Source organism: Populus trichocarpa, chromosome 9 (genome assembly GCF_000002775.5).
Source record: "Populus trichocarpa isolate Nisqually-1 chromosome 9, P.trichocarpa_v4.1, whole genome shotgun sequence".
Taxonomy (NCBI): Eukaryota; Viridiplantae; Streptophyta; class Magnoliopsida; order Malpighiales; family Salicaceae; genus Populus; species Populus trichocarpa.
In genome coordinates, this window is record NC_037293.2 from 6,748,287 (window position 1) to 6,772,562 (window position 24,276).

Sequence of the window (24,276 nt, forward strand, 5' to 3'; positions counted from 1 at the left end):
AAAATCACAGCATATTATAATTTGATAATTCTTTATTTATCCAGTCATTGTTGCCACACAACACACTTACAATCCTAAAAAATCATTAATCAAAGATCACCTATTGCACTAAATTAAACAACACATCAATCAATTACGCATACATTAATATATAGATTGCAAAATTAAAGCACTGTCATTAATCAATAACATCCATAACAAACCTAGCAATTCCAAAAAACAAAAGGAGTTATCATTTCTTAAACTAAACTAATAAACGAAAAAAATCTACTAATCTTTGGTAGTAACGCCATATTTTTCCTGCATCTTAACAATCTCTTCTTCTTTCTTCTTCTGATCAAACTTCTTACTCATCTTCGCTTGCTGATAGTACAGCACAATCAAATACCTATTCGCCACATTAAACCCTGACAAGTGATCCACCGCCGTTTTGGCATCGTAGATATCTTCATAAACCACATAAGCAGTGCCTCTCGTGTCCTTGTTGGTTCCGATTCGGATTTGACGAATCGCTCCGTATTTGCCGAATATATCGTACATCTCTTCGCTTGATATGTTGAACGGAAGATTACGGACGTAGAGGACGCGGTTGACCTCAGGTGGGAGACGGGTGTTGCCTTTGCGGAGGCTGATTGTTTGCGCCATTAGTGGTGGTGTTTGGGTGCTGAGAAAGTGAGGAATAGTTCTTGAGGAATTTTTTTTAGTCCGGGTTGGAGATTTCTATAGAAAGGAGGGGAGATTATTATCATGTATTTTTATAAGATATGATCACGTGGACTAAATTTTCCGAGGAAAAACGGTGAGAAAGCATTTGAAAGAATGAAAGAAAAGCCTAGATGATGGTCGCATAAAACTGAGCCCAACATCAAGAAACTATGGGCTAAAAAACCGACCCCTATAAGGAAGGAGGGCTAAAACCGAGCCCAAGAATGGGCTTAAAGCCACGCCCAATAATTCTAAAAAAAGGTACAAACCGAGCCCATTATTCTTTTATTTTTGGAGTAATTTGAAAGTATAATAGTAATTATTTTTTAAAATATTTTTTATTTAAAAATATATTAAAATAATATATTTTTTAAAATTATTTTTAATATTATTACATCAAAACAAACAATCTGTAAAAAAAAAATAAGCTATGTGGTGGCAAGGTAATTATTTCCCACATAATTCTTATGAGTAGGATATACCCTACTTCGTAATGTGCAGATTCATGTAATTTGTAATTTATAAATACTCAAGGATTACTATATATGTAAAACAAGACATCTACACGCACAATTATCTAAAATAATATTTCCTTAATTTTCATTCTTTTAATTTTAATTTGCTAATTTAAGTATTAGAGGATTACTTATCCCACACAAGCGAATTATTTTGTAGAAAAAAAGCGAGCCATCAGTCAAACCCTAACTTCAAGAACCTTCCAAAGCACATTACATAACTGTGAAAAAGTCTCGTCACTAAAAAAAGGGTTAATTGTTCATGCTAGCACTTGCCAGTGAAAGCAGGATGATTTGGAAATTGCATACTATGATGGGCAAGCATTAAAATCACACAGATTTGTCCACAACTTTTTAATGGATTTAATTCTAATACTACCAAACGTATAAAAATCTCTAATTATAATTTTAATAAAATCAAAGCTTTCCAAACATGTCATAACATTCGAACTAGAACAATGGCTTGTCTTTCATTAATCGTTTTTCAAGTGAATGGCAGGAATTAAACTCGGAAGTCCACCCCCACCTCTAGATTTTCTTCCTTTGTTTTAGGCCGCTGGTCAAGGATAACCACTCACTACAAAGTAAAATCTCTATTCAGCACGTAACCATACTCTAAATTTTGGGGGGGGGTTATACTTTCTCAAGTTTTCTACTGCCATTGTCTAATTTAAACCTTGTGCTACGCTTGCTACCCACGAAAACAGGTTGGCACCGTCACTGATTGTTTCCATCCATCAGTAAAATAGGGCATTTGACAGAGCAGCCCTGATCTCACCTAAAATAGACCTGTACGTATGTACTTACGTACTGATAATCTCTATTCACAATCTTACTTCCATAGCCTCATCATGGCAATGGGGGAGGTAAGTGCAAAGCTTCATAAGTTCAAGGGGACATAATTTGTTCTCGATTTTCCTTTGTGTTTTGCTTCTGATGTTGCTATTTTCCAACAAGAATTCTTGTTTCTTGTAAACTATCAAGAGCAAAGTTAGAGATAGATGGGAACTGGGAGAGTTTTCTTGTTTTGATATCCAAGACAAAATCATTCATTTATATTAGCATTCAATCACCAGCTTTTATTTTTGCACGTGGGGTCCCTGATCTTGTTTTGATTAATACGCGTTAATGACCAAGGGGGTATTAACCAAAACAAGATCAGAATGGAAGTTGTTGATTTCCTCCCCAAATTCACTTAACCTTAACAATGGTTACAAGTATATCTACCTATATTCATGTTATTTTAATTATGTTTATATTCCGAGCAACTGACCTTGTAAGCTTCTGCGATAAAATATTGATCACTTTGGCTTCTTTTTGTTTACAGAAAAATGGAGGGCTGTCTGTTCCTCAGTTTGGAGCATGGGACTCCAAGAACCCGGTACCTACCAACTACTCCATGGTGTTCACACGAGCCCGCGCTAATAGGAAGCAGCACAAGTCCGATGTCAGGCACGCCAGCCTTGGAAATGAAAGGGAACTGCTAGCTGCTGCTTGCCAACAAGAAGAACCTGTCATGGTGAGTCTACAGTCCACTCTTTATCTTCTTTGTACAGTTTAGTTTATCAACGAGATTATTGTGCTTACTTGATTAAACTTTGCGCTTCCTCATTTGTTATTTGTTACCATGCTCAGCCTGTAATGGTCCATATCCCCTTGGTCTCTGGTAAACGCATATGGATCATTCCTTGGCTGAGTATGACTTAATGAGGGAAGCTATATAAATCACATTTGTAAGGAAAAGAATGAGGGGAACAGTTGGGGGGGGGGGGTATGAAAAAATAACAACGAACAACGACATTCTGCTTTCTAATTCTTCTCTATATGTATTCCGTGCAGAAGAGAAACAAGATCTTGACCTACATTCATTGCTGTATTAGGCCTTGATTTCACAAGAACCTAGGGTTCATCAACTCATGTAATTCTCAAGTATTAAAATATAAATTTCTATTTTGTGAATCTATAGACAAGACGTGTCATTAATTCGAAACCTTGTAATCTTTTGCTGTGAGCCTTGGTTACTATGCATGACTTTCTGCTTGCAAATGTTCTTTATATTGGAAAGCAAATAGAATACCAGCAGATTACAACTAAATTAAAAGCAGTGATATGACATAAATTAATGGACATTCACGAACATTTCAGAATATGGTATAGTCCAGTTCATTTATTATTTGAACATTACCATTATTTAGTGTTACATAATTCGTAAATAAGTTTATCATAGTATAATCTAGAATTGAAGCTTGGTGGAGTTGGCTGTCAAAATTTGTACATTGTGGTATTGTGTATAAGTCTCCTATATGCAATCTATAATAGAAAGGAAGAATCCTAGTAGTAGTACCAGCGACTTAAGTTGTAGATTTAGAACGTTTTACTGGAGCATTCAGGGAGGATAGGTATGAAGCATCAGCCTTGTCAATTCCGCTGAAAAGATAATTGAAAGGGGGCATTTCTATGTACTTTCCAGAGCCAGGAACAACCTTCAGTTCATTATTTTCCCAAACAACTCGTCCTCCAGCAATTGTCACCTCAACCTTTCCCTGAGGAAAAGATGGTATGAACTTTCAAAACCCAACATGCAGTGAAAGGGTTTAGGTAAAAACATGAATATGAAAATACATGCACATGATGCTGGTGAGTGTGAAAGTGTGCACCAGTGCGCACTCACACACCACAGGTAACTAGCAGATGCATGCTCACTTGTGTGCCAGCATATCTCGTTTCTAATCTCGTATTCCCAGCCAATATAATGGTGATATTTCTACCAAAGATTATTGGACAAGACCATGTATTTAACAAAATATGAAAAATGTGAGCATAGCTTCAAGGCATGGATGAATCCTGGTGGTAACAAATCAGGATATCCAGGATCACAACTCAAGGGTTGCAACATGGCTATGTTTCTCCTAAAATGCTTAATAGGTAGAGTATTTTAGTGACTCCGGGCTCTCAACGAAAACATAACCTTTGTAATGAATTCCTGAACCCAAGCAACAATATTTTTTATCTTTAACATAGTTTTGACACACTCTAGAAGCAATATTTTGAAAAGAATAAATATAACTGAAAAAACGCTGAAAATACTGTAGCTGCAAGACACCAACCACTTAGATTGGAAGAATCAAAAGATGATAGACATCAATTAAAACCTAGGATACCTTGCTTTAGTCAAGGTCAAACTGGTGTGAGGCCCCTTATGTAAGAAGGGCTAATAGGTACTTTGAATTCCACTTGTTAACGAAACAAAAGAGAACTAAATTATAGTGAAAAAATTACCTTCCCCCTTCTGCCCTCATAAACATTTGTATCTGTTCTAGAGTGGTGAGACCGGGCATTTATTTCAAAGCTTGAGTTTGGGTTGAGTATAATTATATCAGCATCAGATCCAGCAATAATTGCTCCTTTTCTTGGATATATGTTGAAGACCCTAGCACTGGAAAATTCATACGGATCAAAATGATTTTACACACTTCATGAAGCTAAATCATGTGATTCATCAGATTGTACATGACGTATACTTATCATTATTAACCCTGAGACTGAATAACATGATTCACAAATAGACACTAAACTAACAGAGAATAACGGTCAAAGCATACCATTCAGTGCTTGTGACCCTTACAAAATCATTGATAGAAATTTGGCCAGATTCCTGAAAGTGCTCAACTTTTAGTTGACAACCAATATGAGGACAACAATTTAAATTAATATAGTACGTAGGAATGATTATGCAAAGAGTCACAGAAGCTTACCACCATCGTATCCCAAACCAAATGCATCCTCTCCTCAATACCTATGTTTCCATTTGCCAGAGTTAGAAAAAAGAAAAAATGGCTAAAATTGAGTCAACATAATAAGAAGAGGAATAGATTTGACTTAAGCAATAACATTTTTATTACCATTGACACCATTAGGAATTTTACGGAAATCATCAATCCCGAAGGCTTTTTGTGTGGAATTAAATACACAATGATCAGTTCCTACCAGCTGCAAATTGTAATGAGTGGCATGAGAAACAAATAATGAGATTGTTCTTAAATGAGTAAATTGATTAATAAGTCTTCGATGATTCAAAATAACAGTGAATCTAGATTTATATATTGCATCTGAAGCTTATAACCACCATCACAAACTTTAAGAGACCACATGTCCCCATTTTCCAGAACATGAAATTAATTTGTCACTGAAATTAGCTTTACAGAAATTAGATGATCTCAGGTATCTTTAAGGTATGAACTATTCCTCCAGTCAATCTTTATAATGACAAGAGAGAAACCTGTAGAACTCCATTTGAAAGGGCACCTTGCAGGACTTTGTTATGTCCTGCTGCTCTTATGGGGGGGCTCATGACAAACCTGAAAAATGAGAATATAGTAATGCTTGGCAATCAATATATATGACAAATTGATCAAATGTGTTCACCTCCCTCCCCTCTCCATCCAATAATAATAGTGATAATGGACAGAGTGCTGGCTCTTACTTTGATGCAGTGGCAAAGTCAGAATCCCAAAGTCCTGAATCATCAAGGACCAATCCGGAAACCACTGGCTCACCTACAACTCTCTGTCCTGCAGTTTGAAGAAAGTGATCTGGCTTTCATGTTTTGAGAACAAAAATAAAATCGAAGCGACATAGCACCAGGGAAGTCATAAACAGAACAAGTTAGGTACCTAATGTCTTAAAGAGAATCTGGCAGTTGAAATACATTTTACAACCCTGTTTAGAGTCCCAAAGGAAAGGTTTTGAGATGCCTTTAGAAAGCGAGAGGTTGCAGAGGGGATGGTATAAAGCAGTGCAGTTAGGGAAATAAGCTGGTGCAAGTTAGGAACTAAATCATGCAGAAATCCAGGATACACAAAAGTGGGTGTTAATAAGGGGTGAGTAAGAATTTGATTATAGATGGGAACAAAAGTGGCTGATTACAGTAAGAAATCAATTGCATGTAGGAACAAGCAGCCATCAAAATTACTGGCAACAGTGCCTGGCACAATTGCGAGAAGCACATAGAGGAGTCAGGTGATAAATATAAATGGTTGAAATGGGACATCATCCTTATTCTCATACTCATGCATGGTATCAATTAACTTAATAATCATGTGAAAGATTTATAGCCACTCCAGTTTTTTAAGATCAATTTCACTGGGCATGCGGACTATTTTATCTTCTCTATTACTTGAACATCCTTAATAAACATGACTTGTCCAGCTTGTATTCCAGAAGTATTACTATCTATCCTCTATAGTCCGCTACTCTTTCCAGCCAAATTTTTTATTTACTTGTTTCAGACACTATCCATTATCTTACATCAATGTTGGCGTGTTATTGAATCCGGCTTTCTTAGTAATATTAAATTTAAGAGAAAGAGTAAAAGAAAATAAATGAAATATAAGGGACGACAGCAACGAATTTAACTGTTTCGTTCTGTTACAGAAAATGCCTGTTCTCTTATAAACTCACAGCTATGCAGTATGTACCACCCTGTAAGCAACAGATTCTTTTATATGTTTGTTAGACTCTATTCACAATGGTGTGAATTGTAATTGACTACTGCGGTCATGTAAAACTTCTCAACAAACAAGAAAATGAAATATTAAAAACTTTAAACCTGATTTTCGAGCTTTGGCTATTTCTTCCATGGCATCAATGCTCATCACATGAACTACATAGAGAGGTGTGTTCACAAAACCAGCTAAACGAATTGCTCGAGCAGTTGCCTCCCCTTCCAGCTGCACGAGAATCAAACTAAATGCTAAATTATAAAAGAAAGATGTGTACTTCAAAAAATCTTTAAGGAAATGGAATACCGTGTAATACAACTACATATCTGCTTAGCACGAACAGTTATCAATCAGAGATCAGTAAAAAAGTAAAAAAATTGCTGAGCTAAGCTAATCTTATTAGCTAAAGAATTCATTCTTAAAGGATCAGACACAGGCTGTTTCTGCAGATCAAATACACGATTGAAAAATCCTGTGATAATCACATTAATAACATCATAAAATACAGTATATATCTCTTACAACATAAGATTAACTAAACAGGGAGTGAACAAAAAAAGGTAAAAGCAGTCTGCCACATTCTCTCACATATTGGTCCTCAACCTAAGCACTAAATCCTCCCAGGAAAAATCAACACATCATAGAGGAACAAGAAAGGAAAATGACTAAAAACAATTGGAACAACTAATTCACCAAATATAAGGACAGTAGATTTGGTCTACAGGCTACTAGAAGATTATTTGTATGATATGGGTGGGTAGGGGTTCACACAAATTCTAGAGTGAAGCACATAGATCATTTCTCAATTACAGAATTTTTAGTTAGCCGGCACACATTACAACGCGGAGAGCATATTTGAAGGATTACCAATGGGGGCCTTGAAAGAGCATGTCCTTCTGGACCAGTAATACCAAGTTGTATCATTCTTTTCTGTCCTTCAAATACAGCATCTCCATTTTCTGCGTGGACCATGGCCAATGCACCAAGAGACTTGCACCGCTTCAGTCCTTCTAATAGAAGCTCATCATTGACCATAAGCGACCCCTTGTATGCTAGAAAAAACTTAAAAGAGTTGATACCTGCAAGTTTTAAATGCATGTAGATTTTAAATAAAAATAAATAAATAGCCAGAGGTTGCTGTTTCTCAGTTCTCCGATATAAATTGAAAAAAAAATACTAGAAAGAATCCATGGATGACCTTGAACAAAAATACCAACCTTTTTCCTTCACCATAATTTCCATATCCCTTGAAACACTGTCATCAAACTTAGTGATTGCCATATGAAAACCATAATCCATGCATGATTTCTTTGCCTTTTCCTCATAGCTTTCTAAACCTGCTATTAAACTGCCATTTACTGGTATAACAAAGTCAATATGCATTGTGGTCCCACCTGCTAATGCCGCTGCCTGACCACTGAAAAAGTCGTCAATAGTTTCAGTGCCCATAAACTCCATAGCAAGGTGCGTGTGAGGATCAATTCCACCTGATGTTACAAGGAGAAGATGGCAGCCATAAAATGGAATGATTTGCATTAAGTTTTTAAACCCAGTATTGGTATTAACAGCTAACCAGATAGTCGTTACGCACTCAAATTACTTCTAACATAGAGGAAAGAATTCACAATATGAACATTGAAAGCGCGGTGCAGAAAACATTTAAAGGAAGCATCCAAGAGCTGATTCTTGCATTATAAAGATGTATTAGATTTATAAAAGATGCATAGAGAGTGATTAATGTGCCTAGCTCGTTTAGATTCCAAAACTCTGTTTGAACTGCAACAATGAATGCATGAAAGAGTACTAGACAAGTGCTAGCTATATCTCTAAAGCTTTGTGTTTTATAATAAGATTGGTGTGAGAAAGAAAATGGAGAGATAGAAGGAAATCCTAGTGTATGGGATCTGTGAAGCATACAAAATCCTGCTGTTAGAAAGTTTAAAACACAAAAATTGATCTATCATGAAGAAATAATACCGCAACTAACCTGGCATGACAAACTTTCCAGTGGCATCAATTACTTTAACATCATCAGTAACCTGCAAATAGCAACCAAACAATTGAAAACTAAGTATGAAAGACATCATAAAGTAAAGCCCGAGCATTAACAGCCAAAACAAAGCATTAAAGAAACCAGATCATTTAGCAACGCGAGAGGGTAACGAATGTATATCACATTCTGAATAAAGCAGATTTAAAATACAGACAGGTATCAGGCGGGCATAAGTAGCTATGAACCGTGAGCTGCTAAGACTATAGTATTATGGTGTCCCAGAATCCTGCACTTTATCTAACTTATTTAGCAAGTTAGGTAGGCTTACATTGTATTTGCAACCAAAATGCCCTACTGAGCCTCAATTTTTTGATGAAATACATCCAGCATGTCTAACTAATATTACTCCTTGGAATTCTCACGTAATAAATTGTGAATCTGTATCCACATACAGGGAATCCAGAATTGCTGATGTTAGTTTTCAAGTATCATTAATATGAGATTGCAAATAATTTAAATCCCCTAGTGACCAAACTTTATCATCATATGAACTTTCCAGTCAGAAGAACTGAAATCCATTTAAAATTTATATTAGAATAATCTGTTCCCCTTTTCATTGACGCAAGCCCATTATCAATGCCCTTGTGAAGTTGGCTAGAACTAAAACAAGCTGCCTGCTCTTATTAGTTTTTCCGTACCTCATTCGTTTCGATTCTTCTTTTTTTTCTGGTTCTGCCGAAGCTATTGCATAGTTTACCTAGCCTTTATTGATCTTATTTGTATTCTTATCAAAGAGTGAGGCCCTCTCATTCCTTAGTTTAGGGAGTGAGAGGGGCAAGGCAAAAGGGTGGGTGGTCCCTTGCACCAGTGTTCCTTATCTCAGTAGTGGAATTCGTAGGATATGACTTCTACCAAACTCAAACCTTCCTTGAGCTGAGGAAATCTAATTCAAGAGGTGGATAGATAGGACTACATCTTGCTCAATCAGGTTTTTTTTTCCAGTAAAACATATAAAATCTGCCTGCTTGCTTCAATTAAGGATAACAAATCAACATCATCATACTTTCCTCTCCTTTCTATGGTGCTAGCTAGTAAACTATCACGACACTGGCTAGTTTGAAACTGCTGCTATATGTTACATCATAACAACTTGAAAATCATAGTATGAGAAAGCATCTCCTGCCATTTCCAAGACACTTCATCAAAGAACTTGAAATAACTCTTCCTAAAAAATCATTGATGGCTTCTACTAAGACTACTTTCATTCTTTCTTAATCGACAAAAAAAAAAAAAAAACAAAACAAAATCCAACACTTGTAAACAGTTAAAAAAGATCGGATTTTTTTTTTCAATTTTTGTTCACCTGTTTTTGGGTCAAAAAGATTGAAATTAAACCAACTTCTAGTAAAGCCTTAGCTACAGTACAGATTAAAAAAAAAAAGGAGAGGGAAGATATATTAAATACCTTGAGATCAGGCTTGACAGCAACAATAATCCCATCCTCTACGTAAACATCAGCAACCTCTTGGTGGTGTGCATTCACGACAGTTCCTCCCTTGATCAACAGCTTCGTTGATGATGAAAGTCCACATCCAACCTCACCATATCCAATCCCAGCTTCGCAGAACTGTGAAAAAAAAATAAACCAAAATTTTCAAATCCTTTTCTCTTTGCAAGTAATAATACTTTATCTTGATTGATTGATTGATTGATTAGTCAGTATAAAAAAGAAGAAAAAGTTGAATAGCGTTTTTCACTTTCTCGGCGTCCAAACAGAAAGTCAACTCAAATTTACTTAGAAACCAATCATCAAGTGAAGCAAATAAGGAAATTCAAAGATGATAAATTAGTAGTGGTATGAATTACCTGGTTGGATTGTGAATTTGAAGGAGAATGAGTGAGGAGAAGAAGAGAGAGTGAGAAGAAGAGATAGAAACGAGAAGCCATTTTTCAATTGAGAGTGAGATCTCTGTCTCGCACTAGACGCACAAGATGTCCTGCGCCAGCCTATTTTTGGCTTTTCAAGCGGACGCGCGTTGAGTGTCGTTCATTTGAGAGAGCGGTTGTATTGTAATTTTTTTATTTTTTTAAATTAAAATAATTCTTTTAATGTTTTTTCATTATTTTAATGGGTTGATAATAAAATAAAAATAAAAAATATTTTAATATACTTTTAATTAAAAAATAATTTTAAAAATATGATCCACATCAATCTTAAACACTATCTTATTTGATTTGATCTGTGAGAAATTAGGAAGCAAGGAACAAGAAAATTCAAGGTTGTCAATTTCGTTCTGTTTCACTCGGAATGGCCAAAACATTCCATACCAATTCAAAAAACGGAACAAAATGGAATAAATTTCATCTCATTTTAAATCTCGGTCCGTTCCGGATTTTTCGGCTAAATTCCACCTGGAACGTTCCTGTTTCATTCCACATGTTCCGTTCCGCTCTTGAAAAGTCATTGAATCAAATTGAACCTTGTTCAATTTAATTAATTAAACTACCCAGTTATAAAAAGTTCTTTTTCATTACAATTTTCAATAACAATGATATTAATAATAATATTGAAAATTATTATTACTATTTTCATTAACAATGATATTAATTTTTTAAAATTAGATTTATCACTAATATATATGGTTTATATTCATGTTGTTTTTTTCATGTTTATACTTTGTAGGAATTTGAGCAAAACAAAGGATGCTTTAGATTCCATTAGCCTTGATAACATTAACATAACTTTATATTTAAAATATTTGTGTTAAAACATTTTACTTTCATAATATTTTGATATTTTGTTTAAGTTGAATTACTTTAAGTTAAAGATTTATTTAATCTTGACTATTTAGAAATATTTTAAATTTTAAAATTATATTTATTTGGCATTGTGTTTGTATTGCATAATTTATAATTAATTTATCTTGAATTTGAATTATGTTTGTTGAATATATATACATATATATATATATATATATAAACAGTACAACCCTGAAACGGCACGTCGAAACACTTCAAAACTAAAACATTCTATTTTAATTAAAAAAATAAAATACCTACCAAAACAGAATAGGCAACCTTACAAGAAATGCCTCCACGTCCATATCGTGCCTGTATACAAATAATTCACGCCGGAAACAGCATGATATTTATTGAATACGTGGGGATATTGTAGAACGTAATAAAAAGAAATTCAAATTTGGATAATTGGATTCGTGAGGATACGGTTATGGAAATCCTTTTTTGGTTTATTTTTTTAAATGTATTTAAAAATATTGGTTCAAGTATAATTTAAGTTTTATGAGATTATACTACAATCTAGAAGACATAGCGTGCATAGACAGCGTTCATATTATACTAACAACTGAAATATACGAGGTGCATGGTTTACTATTCATATTATACTGCAAACTAAAAAACACTTGTGATGAGTTTATTGGATCAATTTAAGATAATTTTTATTTAAATTATTTTTAAATTATTGCTCATAAATAAATTAAATTGAGAGATTTTAAAATTAATCTGTTGAACCAAGATTAATAATAATTTCAAATAATTCTTTGCGACTTAGATATGTTTTTGTTATATTTACAAAAAAATTAATCTAACGCGTAATATAACACGAACTTTAAAGTAGTAAAATAATAAACATTTAGCTCAATAAAACTTTATTTTAAGACTTTTTAATTAATCAAATAATTATTGTTTTATTATGATTAATTATTATTTTTTAAATAATTGATTAAATAAATTTCAAGATGATATTTTAAAAAAATATTATGACATCCATATATTAGATAAACTCGGTCTTCGCGACTTAACCCGTCAAATTCATGACTCGGATCATGAACTCCAATGAGTTTAATAATTTTTTAAAAAAATATATTTTCGACTTGATTATATTATAAAAAATAGACGATTGCAAAATCAGGTACTAACCAAATATCATGGTGTTATTTTAGACCACAACAACCTCACAAAAAGTAAATCAAGATAAATTATAAGAACCAATTAAAAGTTAATCAAATGTAGATTGATAAAATTTAAATCATACATGATATTGAATAATAAAATTAAACAAAATACAAAAAAAATAAAAGGTAAGAAAAATAAATATGTTAGCCCGAGCCTTTTACAAAAATCTAGTGATAGATGCCTAGGATAGGTTTACACGTCTAAGCCTTGTTTATCTTTTTTTTAAAATACCATATGGTTTTTCTTTTTCTTTTTAAAAGCATCAACTACTGACATGTTGCTTGTTGCTACTCATAATTCAGTCACCAACCACATTTTGGTGGTCAAGAATTAAAAGGCAGGTTTTTTTAATTAAAACTATATTCTCAATCTTTCTTCTTTTGTTTTTTTTTTTGCAAAACATATGATAAACATCATACAAATTACCTAACAATCCCATAACACCCCAGAACCATCTAAAAATAAAAATAAATTGAATCAAAAAATCAAAATGAAATTTGGTCTCCTTACATCAATTAAATCAATTGAATCAAAACTAACACATAAGAAAACGTCTTCCTTACATCAATTACCCCAAGGAAAAAGAGAAGCATCAAGCAAAAACTATAACAAGATGTGGACAAATGGATTGCTTATTGTAGCATTGGTGGTGATTTACTACACTAATTTGATTAGAAAATGAAGAAACCCTAAAATTAATGTTCTTCCTTCAGGTTTTATAGGTTGGCCTTTCATTGAAGAAACTCTTCTGGTTCATTATTCCTGAAGATCTCTAGACCTTCATCCATTCGTCTAGAAAAAGATCCAAAAATAATATGTTGGGTAGCATACTTTGCGAGAGAAAAAATAGAATGTTTTATATACTTGCATGTTTATTCACTACTAACAAAATCATATTAATTTCCTTGTTTCATGTACAAACTGATCTTTAAAACCAATTACTTGTGTTGCAACATGAAGGAACTTCGGTTTAGCTATGGTATTTGGATTCATTTGTCAAGGTTTTCGCACTTGAAGATGAAAACAGAGTGAGCGTTATTAGTGAAGTTCATGGATATACATGACAAGCATAACCTTGAGCCCATTTGGTGCCGAGAGAATTAGAGAATCGTACTTGCATTAACAAAAATTAAAAGAGGTGGGGGAGATCAATGTTACCATCCTTACTATTCATTTGAAAGTAGTTTTTTTTTTCTTTTTTTTTTCTAGAAAATGATTAATTTGAAAAGTGGATTTCTAAAAAGTGAATTATTTTCTGATGTTTGGTAATGTCATAAAAAATAAATTGAAAAACACTTTACAGTGTTTGGTCGTGTCATTTAAAATTTGCTGGAAAATAACTTATTGATGTTTTATTTTTTTTTCAAGTTTATTAAAAGAATGAGAAACAAATCTTACAAATTAAAAGGTTGAATGAAAATGAAATTGAAAAAAAATATAATTTAACGAGTTATCTCCAATAAAAAAATAGTAATCAATACAATAGAAATCAAATTTGATAGATAAAAAAAGTTAAAAGATAGATGAAATTAAAAAAAAAATACAATTTCATAAATTATTTCAAATAAGATAAATAGCAATAAAAAAATAAGAACTAAATCTGATAGATAAAAAATTTGATTTTAAAAAAGATAAGAGAAAAGCAAATAACAATATAAAAAAATAAGGACCAAAGTTGATATAAAAATCAAATTATAAGGGATAAAATTGAAAAAAAAAGATTTAAAACAAAATATATATCAATAAAAAGTCTAAGGATCAAATTTAATATAATCAATAAATAACATGATATTTCTAAGTTTTTTTACATCTTCTAGAAAGTATTTTTCACCTAAAATAAAGTGAAAATACTTTTCTGGTAGCCAAATCAATTTTTTTTTACTGAAAAGTGTTTTTTGTTGCATAATTTTTCTAATAGTAAATAAATACAAGAAAGTTTAAAAAATGATATTAAAAAAACATTTCCAATAAAACATACAGGCCTAAGGTATTTTTATAAATAAAACCATGATCATCAATTTTTTCTTAATTAAATAAACTTTTTCACGCCAAAAAAAAAAGTTTTGGCGCCAAAAAGTAACTAATCATACCACTTTCTCTTTCCTTGATTTTTTAATACCAACCTATCTCTCTTATCTCTAACTTAATAGCTGAAAGTAGAAAAATTAAAATTTTAAATCAAAATAAAATTTGCCGCTAATATAGGGTAGTTGTATATATTTTTTATTTTCTTTTTATATTTTAGACCTTTTTTATTTTAATTTTGTATTTTTATCATGCTTTTTAAACTTGATTTTATGTGATTAGACTATAGAAGGATTAAACAGAAAAAAAGAAAAATGTTCAAAAAATTAAAGAAAAAAAAAGATTAGGTGCACAGTAAAGCGCTCAGGAGGGAATCCCGTATATTTTACATACAGTTTGGAAACTCGGTGCAAATCGTGTTTCTAAAAAAATTAATTTTTTTACTAAAATTTAATATGTTTTGTATATTTTGAATCGTTTTGATGTGCTGATGTCAAAAATGATTTTAAGAAAATAAAATAAAATCATTGGCATGCATTTCGGCACGAAAAGTTATTTGAAAAACAACCGCAATCACACTGCCAAACATATTAATTTAATATTAAAAAAATATAGGTTACAGTGAACTATTTCGTGCCAAACATATTGTTTTTTTACTTCAAATATAAAAAAATATTAATTTGAAGTAAAAAAATAATAAAAAAATTAATTTTTTAAAAAATATTTTTGAAACACAAAAATAAACTGAACTTTATATTATTATTAGATTGAACTAAAAAGAAACAAAACTCCAATATTCAATTAAGAATATAAAATATATCAAATAAGTATTATTTTATATGTTAAGTTTTGAATTAAAATTCATTTTATCATAAAATAAGAAAGTAGAGATTCATTCATATACTCCCAACTTTTAGGAACATCATTTACCCAAATCCTTATGCCACCACCCCTCCTTTTGGTCTCTAGTAAAATAGATCCATGGGCCTAAATTGATAATTTTCATAAGGCCGTTATTTTCGTCAACATAAGATAGGCCCTCAACATTCTTTAAGTTTTATCCCAGATTCCCAACCCAAAAACCGCACCATATCGACCCCGATCTGACCCGCCCAAGCATCTCCAGGGTTTTAGAATATTAGATTTTAGACAGACCAGCCCCGTAACAGCACAGAGTCACAGACCCTTCCCTCCAGAGTCTCAGTGGTAAAGCCGCTTTGCAGAGTAAAAAATCTCTCCATAAAATAATCCAAATATTATTCCACTCAACCGCAACATAAGATAAATTAGGGTTTCTATTTTGGTACTTTCAGTTCCTTCTCCCTGCTTGAAGACGCCAGTGGCAGCGGATTAGCTGGTGTTTCATCAATGGAGTCACTGTTAGGATTCCAAGACGAAACGATAGCCGTTGTTGGCGATGACCAAGAGAAATCAACATCGTCATCGTACGGCTACAAATTAGTGCCGTGGTTAAACTGGAATGAATGGGAATGTGTTAGAGATTCTCTCTTCTCCGATTCTCCTGAGAAGATTCACTCTGCTATTACTAGAGTAAGACATAACTCTCTCTCTCCCACACACAAAATTTTCTCTGCTTGTTTCCCTAGAAAGTTAATTTGGAATGTCTAGGCATTCAAAGTATGAATTCAAACATCTTGCAAAGATTCATTCTGTTTGTTTCCTGAGAAATTAGGGGAAACAGCATGTAGTCTCGGCTGCTATCGTATATTTTTCACTGTTTCGGTTCAGCTGTTAAAAGTGAAAAAACCTTTTCTAACCAGTCTGTGGTTTCATTATGTTAAATTAGTGGCTAGCTGTCAATAAAAATATTTCCAGTTTTTCCAGTTTTAACTTGTATATCTGTGATATAGATATCAACATGGCGAAGCAGAGGATGTTTACCGGCTGTGATTGATGTTACAGCTTCGATCATTGAAGTTCAACAGAAGGATCCTTTGTACAGGTAACTCTTTGTTCCCAGTCTCGGTGAGCCGATGCCCAAGGTCCTTCTGTTTTTAAACGGGTAGCTTGATTCAAATGGCCTATGCCAGTTCTTTAAATTACAATGGCCATGCTAGTTCTTCTCTTCCGTGAGGCTGCGATGCTATGTTATTTCTTTTTATGGATAAAAAGAAAAGGTTTTCTGCTGCCGGGATTTGAACCTGGATTTCCTGTATAACTTGAAATTGCCAATGTGCCACAGCAGACTTATTGACAACTCTTTTCAAGTGTGATGCTATGTTATAATTGTATATTTTTGGAATCCATATTTTTGTGTATTCTAAAAGTTTCATTTTTTTTTCTTTGTAGAAAGGACTTACCTGATGATGCTATACATTCCGAGCAAATGTTGGCAATGCTATATTGTATGGCTATCTTGAGGTAAATTGTTCTTGCATTCTTCTTCCTTTTCAACTAGAATCTCATCATTCTCTCTAGCCTTGCTGTTGTACTGATGTAATAATAGCGTATATGTATTTGTAATTTACAAGTATTTTTCACGTGGCTTCTTTTTTGATATATTGTATGGAAATCTTGAGGTAAGAACCAGGAAAGCTGGGCCAGGATAGTTATGAAGATGCTGGAGCAAAACATTTTGGAAATGGATTTTGCTAATATAATGGAAATTAGATATAGAGACATATTAACCCTATTCACCTAGAATAATTTGAAACATGCTGATGCTGTCCATTAATTGCATATCCTCAATTTTCGAAAATTTCTATTCATTTTAAGATATGCTGAAATATTTTGCAACGAAAACACTTGTCATTTATCAAGTTGGAACTAACGGCATATAATTCATTTGGATTCTTATAATTAATCCTGGTTTCTGTGTAACTTTCCTAGAAATTAGGACAGTATATCTACATCAAAGTTTTAGAGGCCTTATGCTTAAAGATTGTATTTGGTTATGTTGCCTTGTTTTGTATATGGATGCAAACATAGAATTGCAGTAAGGAAAAATAGCAGGCTCACATTGCCAAGTGTTGTTACTGAAGGCTTGTAAACTGTGTTGTTGAGAAGACAAGGAAGAAAACAGAGGTGTCAATTGCTGAGGCAGCTGGTGCAATAGGTATTCCACGCACGCTGATCGACATTCGTCATGGTTAGTGTTTTCTTTGCATAAGCTAGTTGCTCTATATCATTGGTTTTATTAGCAAAGGAGAATCTTAACTTTGGCAATTCCTGCATATGTTTTTTGGTATCTACAAGTGCAGTCATTAAGAATCTTAAACTGTTTTTGGGATTATTTTCCATGAATTCAAGTTCTTTGATGCTTGCTGAGAATTTTTCTTTTCAGGCATGTTGCCCTTTTACTGTCCACTTGAAGGAAACGATTGAACACTTACATAATCCTTGAGGTTTTTGCTAAAACTACTCTTGTGGTTGCAAGTCCAAGACTCTTGACCAGTGTACCAAGAAATGAAACTTAGTCTGTCCTATTTGCGTCCCTACTCTTCCTCTTTCAATTATCTGCAATAAGTCGTCATCAACCTATAAGCCTCCAAGTTTCCCTTATTATCACTAAAATCAATCCCTAAAATTCACCTTATTGTTACATGATATTAATTCCATCATTTTCCAACTCTTTCTCTACTAATTAAGCCACTCGAATAAACCATAATCTCGGTGCTATGTTGATACCTTGAGAATCTTAAAAGCAGAATCTAGTATCATCCAGTAAAAGCAATTCATTTGCCTTCAATCTCAGTCATCAATGCATTTCAACATTAAACTGTAAACCTCAATTCTTATATCCTGACCCCTAAACTCCTCATTTTAACCAAGTTAACTCACTGCAAATACGCAAATTCTTGTTGGTCCAATCTATTCCATATCAACAGCCAGCCTGCACCCCTCTTCCTGATCCACAAACAATGATCTAGCGTAAAGTACTTGAATATTTGTATACATGCTAGCAGAGCTTTTGTAATTTTGGTGGCAGACCCGGTGGATATCTCATTAATTTGCGGTGAAATATTCTTGATTTTTTTTTGCTGGACTGAATCGAGAACTCTATTGTCTTTTCTTGATGTTGCTTTGATTGTAGAGGGTTCTCACCGTGATCTTCCTGCTCTCGCACTTGTTCGGGATTCTGCTGTTAAGGTATATTGTCCATGCAAGTTTCTGTAATCTATAGCGCAATCCTTTATCCTGAGATTCTTTTCTAACAGTTTTGCATTTAAGTCTGATAAAACTCCTGTTTCAATGTTTTATGATTTTTTTTTGGAAAATTGTTGGACCATGCTTCCACATGATTATTTAACTAACAAACCATGTTTGTTTTTGAAGTCTGTAAAAGTTAACTTACAACATCTGCTGCTGAAAATTTCAGGCAATTGATTGGTTGAAATCTTATTATTGGGAGCCTCAGACAAAGCAGATTCCATTCCAAAGAGATGGAAGTGCTGACATCAGAAAAGAAATCAAATCTAAATTCTGTGAATTAGCATCCTGCTTGAAAGTTAAGAAGAGTACCCAACCTGGTTCTTCAGCAATCAAAGCAAAACGTGCGTATGAAATTTTAGTTTCTCTCCTTGGACATTAAAAGGCCAATGCAATTTTATTTTTCTCCCTTTTGATGTTGCCAGGCCTTAGAATAATGTGATTCAAAATAAGACTTCATGACCAAATATTCATGAAGGCTTAACATGTTTTGTGACTGGTTAACCAGCATTCCACTGCATTTCCCTTCCATAGAATAAAGAACTTGTTATTCTAAGACTAAACATAGAGAAGGGCAAATCCCTCTTAACATGAGGAGGATAGCTAAAACAAGGAAATCATAGTGAGTAAAAGAGGGGTCTTGTCAAATTAGATGTAGGCGTAGATGCTGATGCTGATATTAGTATTCATCTTAATTCTCTTTGGGAATCTGTTGTCCATGCAGCATGTTTGGTTTTCATACCTACAAGAACATTGGCTCTTTTTTTTTTCACCACTATGTATTCAGTACATGTTCTTTTTTCCTTTGTCTGGAAAGATTAATTCTTGAAACAGTGATATCTTGGCCCGAGTCATGATGTGTTATCCCATTCCACAATTTTTTGCCAGTTCATAAAAAGCATGATTTGTTCTTATCTGGAATTGTTACTGAAATTGAATGTAAACTTATGTATTTTTTTACTCATCCCAATGAGGACATATCAATTTTTGGTTATATGATTTTCAAATGCTTATTTAATCGCTCCCACTATAGAATTTCAATCTTATTGACCGTCAGCCTTTGTAGGTGGCAGATGTTGTGAACAACTTTCTGGCCATATTAAGTTTTTCTCACTTGTGTCCAGCACGCTATATTCATCCAAATCTAGGGGTGAGATGATATGCTCCAATTATTTTTAAGAAGTAATAAAGGCAAAGTTCAAATTTATGGTTCTTTCATTCTTGATATTTCTTGGTTGCGATATAGTTCATTATGAACACTTAGTGAAGAACTTTTGAGGATAGTTTTTGATGTTGTAGGAATTCTCACTGATACTGTTTGAAATTTGGAGTCGTGGCTAATGCATGGAAGATGACCCAAATATCTGCACACACAAGTTATATGTATTTGCTGATGAACTTCTTTCTTCAGGTTCTAAGAAGAATATTACCAAGACTTTGAAAAATCTGGTTCGTCTATATTCTTCCTTCTCCTCAGAAGTACTGTCAGTTTTGTTGGAGTTCTTGCTCAAGGCTTTGGATTCCTCAAATTTGGTGGAGCTTCCAAAAGATTGCCTAGTTGGCGAAGGCGTGTGTACTTTGTTGGATGATTGGAAGCTTGTAATAACAAAATTCTCAAAGAAGGAACCAGAAGTACTCCTTATGCTTCTTAAGGCTGTTCTAAATATGATTGATACTCACGAAGCCATGAAATATGAAATGGGTAACCACAAACTCAGTCCTCCTGTGTTCCATAGCTATTGTTTGCTTATTCTTTAGGTCTTGTTAGGATAATCAGAACCTTTAGTAGTTGTTAACTGCTAACGTTCTCCATTTTCACCGTGCTTGGGGTTAATATTTTTTTGTTTGTTCACAAGAAGCACAGAAATAGCACTACTTCTATATTGGTTTATTAGCAAGAAGTTTCAGAAGATATAGGTTTAGTAACAGATATTCTCTCCAAACCTTCAACAAAATTCCAAATGCTAGGGCTTTCAGCTAGCTATAATTTGGCGTCAACTTTCAATATGCATTTTGTTTTTGCATTTGAAACCCACTTGTGAACTTTTCTTCGTTGAACCAACTTTTGTGATCATCAGTCTTTATTTGAGCTAGTGAATTAGGCATGCCCAACCTCATATTTGTTGAACTCTTTTCAACCAGTTTATGAGCTATATCTGATTAACCATGTAAGTACCTGGTTTACAATGAATGCCAGCTTGATGCAGAATGACATATAGCTGCCTGTACATGATAGCTTCAAAAAGGTTCAATGCAATAATAATCACATAAATGGTTTTGATTTAATGTTCTCTTTATTGACCTTTTCTGAAATCTTGTTTAGGAACACATCTCATATCATGGGAGCAGGGAACAGAGAATCGCCAAATTGATCGACTTTCTTCCTTGTTTGCATGGCTTGTTGGACAACTCAAGGGACTAAAGCCTCTTCGCTGTAAACAATCTGCAGCTGAAAGCTTAGCCTCTTCAATAGGAATGAATTTATCCAACGCAATCCTGATGGAGGTTCTCCGAAAATGCCTTCTGGTGTTCTCATATGGCAATAAACAGCTTATGGGTTCAGCACTGCATCTTGCACAGTTGATGGGTGATAGCTCTGTGATGGATAAACTCAAAAAACTAAGTTTGCTAGCTTTATCAGACCCAGAGGTTACCCAAGAGAAGTCTCCTCCCCTGAGTTTGAATAGCTTTCTTACCCAGCAAGATCAATCTATCCATCAGGCCACCAAGAAGCTAGACTTTGTAAAACTTTGCCGAACAAAGAGTAAAGTTGCTAAGAGAACAGATGGTGATGTGGGTAGTTCAGGCAGATGGATTGTGGCAAAATCATGGAACCCATGTCCAATTGGCATGTTGCCTCGTGACCTTGGATCTTCTGGCTGTCTTCCTGTTCTCGACTGTGATGACGACGGTAAAAAGTCTGTGCATGCATCAGAAAGGAAGCAGATCTGGGAACTGAAACAATGTAGCATAAGAGAACCTAGTGGTGATATTCCTTTATCAGATTACACTAGTGTCGAGAGGACTGGTAGCAAGAGAGAAGCTGATTCTGATATTTATCTATTGGATAAAGCAAGTGTTAAGAAGATGAGAGAGACAGCAGACAGTTTTGAATCAGAGGGCGAGAATGTTTTGTTGTCAAAAGATGACAAAGGTTGTCTAATGATAAATGGGGTTTGGAAGAAAGTCGGGGAAGAAGAGCTGCTTGCTATTATGTCTGATGTGAGGATTTTGGTGTAGAAGTCCCCAGAATAACATTTTTGATTTCTTTATGGTGCCCTATTTACTCAATTTATTCTCATTGATATTCATCTGCAACCCTTTAACAACCTCATTCTTATGGGAAATGAAATTACTGGAATTTACGCAAAGCAGCTGGCATGGCTCAAACTGGTTTCCAGGCACTCGGCACGCTCTTATTACTCCTGTCTAAAGTGATAAATTTTCAATGGGAGTGGAGCATGCTGCGAGGAAACATGGCCTAGCATCAACTTTGATATTTTCGTGATGCATTTTGTTCAGGTTTGTTCCCATCATTCTTGTAAACTGCTTTCAGCTATGTCAAGGTAGGTCTGTACTCTGCTGTCAGTGTGATTGCTCTTATCTTGTTCAAGGTGCCGCATTAGCAACACAACAGGAGCATAACTTTTAGAGCAAAAAAATAACAAGAGCTTGCATTGCCATACCTGTCCATTTGCGTAAAAGAACAACTTAAAATCGAAAATAGCACGCCTTGAGTTTTTGCTTTCATGGGTCTCACATACCGACTCTTTTAGCATTCCATCGCGTGGATTGTGAATATTGAAATTACTTGTTTATACTGCTGTTTGATACTTTCCAATTTTTTAACAAGAGAGCAGCTCTTAGATGCTGTAGCTAGACAACTAGAAGTAAAAAAACACTCGAGATATTAATAACGTCAAAAAAACATACTTACAAAAAATACAAGGAACTAGGCGAAGATCCAATGGTACAAAGCACACCATCAGAGCTGGGCCCACCACTGAAATGTAGTAACTAGCATATGGAGGAAAGCCCGGCAGGGGCGACCTGAGAACACATGTTGCTCAAGATAACCCAGGAGGGTGCAGCCCACATGTGATTTCAGGTCGCTCCTGTAGGAATCCTCCACGATCGGACGCCTCTGTGTCTTCCGTTTGCTCAACTTCGGTAATGAATGCCGCTGGGGCTTCATTCCTTGTTATATAGCAAGAAAAACCCAGTACTTCCTTTCAAATGTACTCCACGGAGTCACCATATTTGGTAGTACTTGATGTGGATCTTTTAATTGAATTATCATACAATTTGTACTCCCTGATCCAGCCCCATTGTACTGCTATGGAGCAGCAAATGGGCATAATATTGTTGTAGGAAGGCTAATGAAGGACGCATGGTTTTAGTACACAGTTGATTGGGGGTCGTACAGAAGCATGATTAGCACAAAAACCAAGAAAGCAGTACATCTGTACGTCACGTGTATATCATGGAAGGAATCGTTCACGAGTATTGGAGTTTGGAAGAAAATTCGCCCTGTATTAGTACCATACCAAACTTTGTTGTTTTCTTACCATTAAGAAAAGCAAAAAACTCATCTTTCATATTGAAAAAAATAAAGATTATAAATATTATGTTTGTTTGCTATTAAAAAACTCATCTTACCACTTTTTAGATAATTATTTTCCAAATTTTTTAAAATATTATTATTTTAATTTCTTCATCTTTCAATTTTTTATTTTTTAGATTTGATTTCTATTATTTTGATTATTATTTATTTTATTTGAATAATTTATGAAACTATATATTTTTTTCAATTTCATTCTCATTCAACTTTTTAATTTGTAAGATTTGTTCCTTATTATTTTAATAAACTTGAAAAAATAAAACATTAATAAGTTATTTTCCAGCTTATTTTCCATGACATAACCAAACACTGGAAAATATTTTTTAATTTATTTTTTATTACACTATCAAATATCGAAAAATAATTTATTTTTTCAGAATTCATTTAAAAAAAATAATACGTATTCATGAGGTTTAATAGTATGTAACATCCTTTTGTGATCATCACACACTAAAAGCTAAAAGCCTGTTTCTTTGATGGTGTATGGAATGGCCATATATTTAGAAGTTTAGGATTCAATATGTATCCATCAAAAATTAAATACATGATCGAGATCTAGACTGATTCTTTGAATATTATTACAAAAAAATACCTTGTATCTTTTGAATTAAGCTGTAACATTAAATGTTTAAGGGGTTGTTTGGTATCATTTTAGTATAACTTAAAAGGTTTTGAAATTTCTCATAGTGTGCGGCTGCTACTGTCAACATTCTCATGCAATTTACGCAATATTTGAAAGTGCCCTTGTCGTTCCTCTACAAGTTTACACTC

The 24,276-nt window shown here is 33.8% G+C and overlaps 4 protein-coding genes and 1 long non-coding RNA gene across 8 annotated transcripts; 2 read left to right on the plus strand and 3 right to left on the minus strand.

Moving 5' to 3' along the window:
- Window positions 1–152: 152 nt before the first annotated feature.
- Window positions 153–768, minus strand: LOC7454882 (splicing factor 3B subunit 6-like protein). The gene has a single exon (XM_002313235.4). It carries the CDS (start codon window positions 643–645, stop codon window positions 271–273), a length of 375 nt encoding a protein of 124 aa, XP_002313271.1. The 5' UTR covers window positions 646–768; the 3' UTR covers window positions 153–270.
- Window positions 769–1,898: 1,130 nt separating this feature from the next.
- On the plus strand, window positions 1,899–3,231 carry LOC7475035 (uncharacterized). 2 transcript variants are annotated; one of them, XM_024609085.2, is made up of 3 exons: window positions 1,899–2,086; window positions 2,548–2,739; window positions 2,856–2,968. In XM_024609085.2, the coding sequence occupies exons 1-3, from the start codon at window positions 2,018–2,020 to the stop codon at window positions 2,925–2,927; spliced, it is 333 nt and encodes a 110-aa protein (XP_024464853.2). In that variant the 5' UTR covers window positions 1,899–2,017; the 3' UTR covers window positions 2,928–2,968. The 2 variants fall into 2 exon arrangements, with proteins under 2 accessions (XP_024464853.2, XP_002314011.2); XM_002313975.4 differs by lacking the exon at window positions 2,856–2,968 and adding an exon at window positions 3,060–3,231 and having other exon boundaries at window positions 1,920–2,086.
- A 128-nt stretch (window positions 3,232–3,359) lies between these two features.
- Window positions 3,360–10,749, minus strand: LOC7454881 (dihydropyrimidinase). The gene is made up of 13 exons (XM_002313234.4): window positions 10,581–10,749; window positions 10,180–10,341; window positions 8,709–8,760; window positions 7,939–8,208; window positions 7,589–7,800; window positions 6,829–6,949; window positions 5,704–5,791; window positions 5,500–5,578; window positions 5,123–5,210; window positions 4,976–5,016; window positions 4,823–4,875; window positions 4,500–4,656; window positions 3,360–3,763 (listed from the first exon to the last, which is right to left on the minus strand). Exons 1-13 carry the CDS (start codon window positions 10,659–10,661, stop codon window positions 3,572–3,574), a joined length of 1,596 nt encoding a protein of 531 aa, XP_002313270.2. The 5' UTR covers window positions 10,662–10,749; the 3' UTR covers window positions 3,360–3,571.
- Window positions 10,750–15,887: 5,138 nt separating this feature from the next.
- On the plus strand, window positions 15,888–22,717 carry LOC7454880 (uncharacterized). 2 transcript variants are annotated; one of them, XM_024608526.2, is made up of 9 exons: window positions 15,888–16,265; window positions 16,586–16,677; window positions 17,025–17,096; window positions 17,717–17,823; window positions 18,769–18,824; window positions 19,054–19,228; window positions 19,951–20,034; window positions 20,296–20,586; window positions 21,208–22,717. In XM_024608526.2, the coding sequence occupies exons 1-9, from the start codon at window positions 16,083–16,085 to the stop codon at window positions 22,122–22,124; spliced, it is 1,977 nt and encodes a 658-aa protein (XP_024464294.1). In that variant the 5' UTR covers window positions 15,888–16,082; the 3' UTR covers window positions 22,125–22,717. The 2 variants fall into 2 exon arrangements, with proteins under 2 accessions (XP_024464294.1, XP_024464295.1); XM_024608527.2 differs by lacking the exon at window positions 19,951–20,034 and having other exon boundaries at window positions 15,889–16,265.
- Window positions 20,990–23,430, minus strand: LOC112328649 (uncharacterized). 2 transcript variants are annotated; one of them, XR_008060187.1, is made up of 2 exons: window positions 22,822–23,430; window positions 20,990–22,570 (listed from the first exon to the last, which is right to left on the minus strand). It is a non-coding gene; the product is annotated as an uncharacterized LOC112328649 (long non-coding RNA). The 2 variants fall into 2 exon arrangements; XR_008060186.1 differs by having other exon boundaries at window positions 20,990–22,717.
- Window positions 23,431–24,276: the final 846 nt, after the last annotated feature.

Coding starts and splice junctions, on each gene's coding strand:
- LOC7454880 (XM_024608526.2), top strand. CDS start 16,083: ATGGAGTCACTGTTAGGATTCCAAGACGAAACGATAGCCGTTGTTGGC. Junction 16,266..16,585: donor TTCACTCTGCTATTACTAGA/GTAAGACATAAC, acceptor TCTGTGATATAG/ATATCAACATGGCGAAGCAG. Junction 17,824..18,768: donor GCTGATCGACATTCGTCATG/GTTAGTGTTTTC, acceptor CTTTGATTGTAG/AGGGTTCTCACCGTGATCTT.
- LOC7454882 (XM_002313235.4), bottom strand. CDS start 645: ATGGCGCAAACAATCAGCCTCCGCAAAGGCAACACCCGTCTCCCACCT.
- LOC7454881 (XM_002313234.4), bottom strand. CDS start 10,661: ATGGCTTCTCGTTTCTATCTCTTCTTCTCACTCTCTCTTCTTCTCCTC. Junction 7,801..7,938: donor AATTATGGTGAAGGAAAAAG/GTTGGTATTTTT, acceptor TAAAACTTGCAG/GTATCAACTCTTTTAAGTTT. Junction 3,764..4,499: donor ATGAGGGCAGAAGGGGGAAG/GTAATTTTTTCA, acceptor TCTTTTCCTCAG/GGAAAGGTTGAGGTGACAAT.
- LOC7475035 (XM_024609085.2), top strand. CDS start 2,018: ATGTACTTACGTACTGATAATCTCTATTCACAATCTTACTTCCATAGC. Junction 2,087..2,547: donor TCATCATGGCAATGGGGGAG/GTAAGTGCAAAG, acceptor TTTTGTTTACAG/AAAAATGGAGGGCTGTCTGT. Junction 2,740..2,855: donor AACAAGAAGAACCTGTCATG/GTGAGTCTACAG, acceptor TACCATGCTCAG/CCTGTAATGGTCCATATCCC.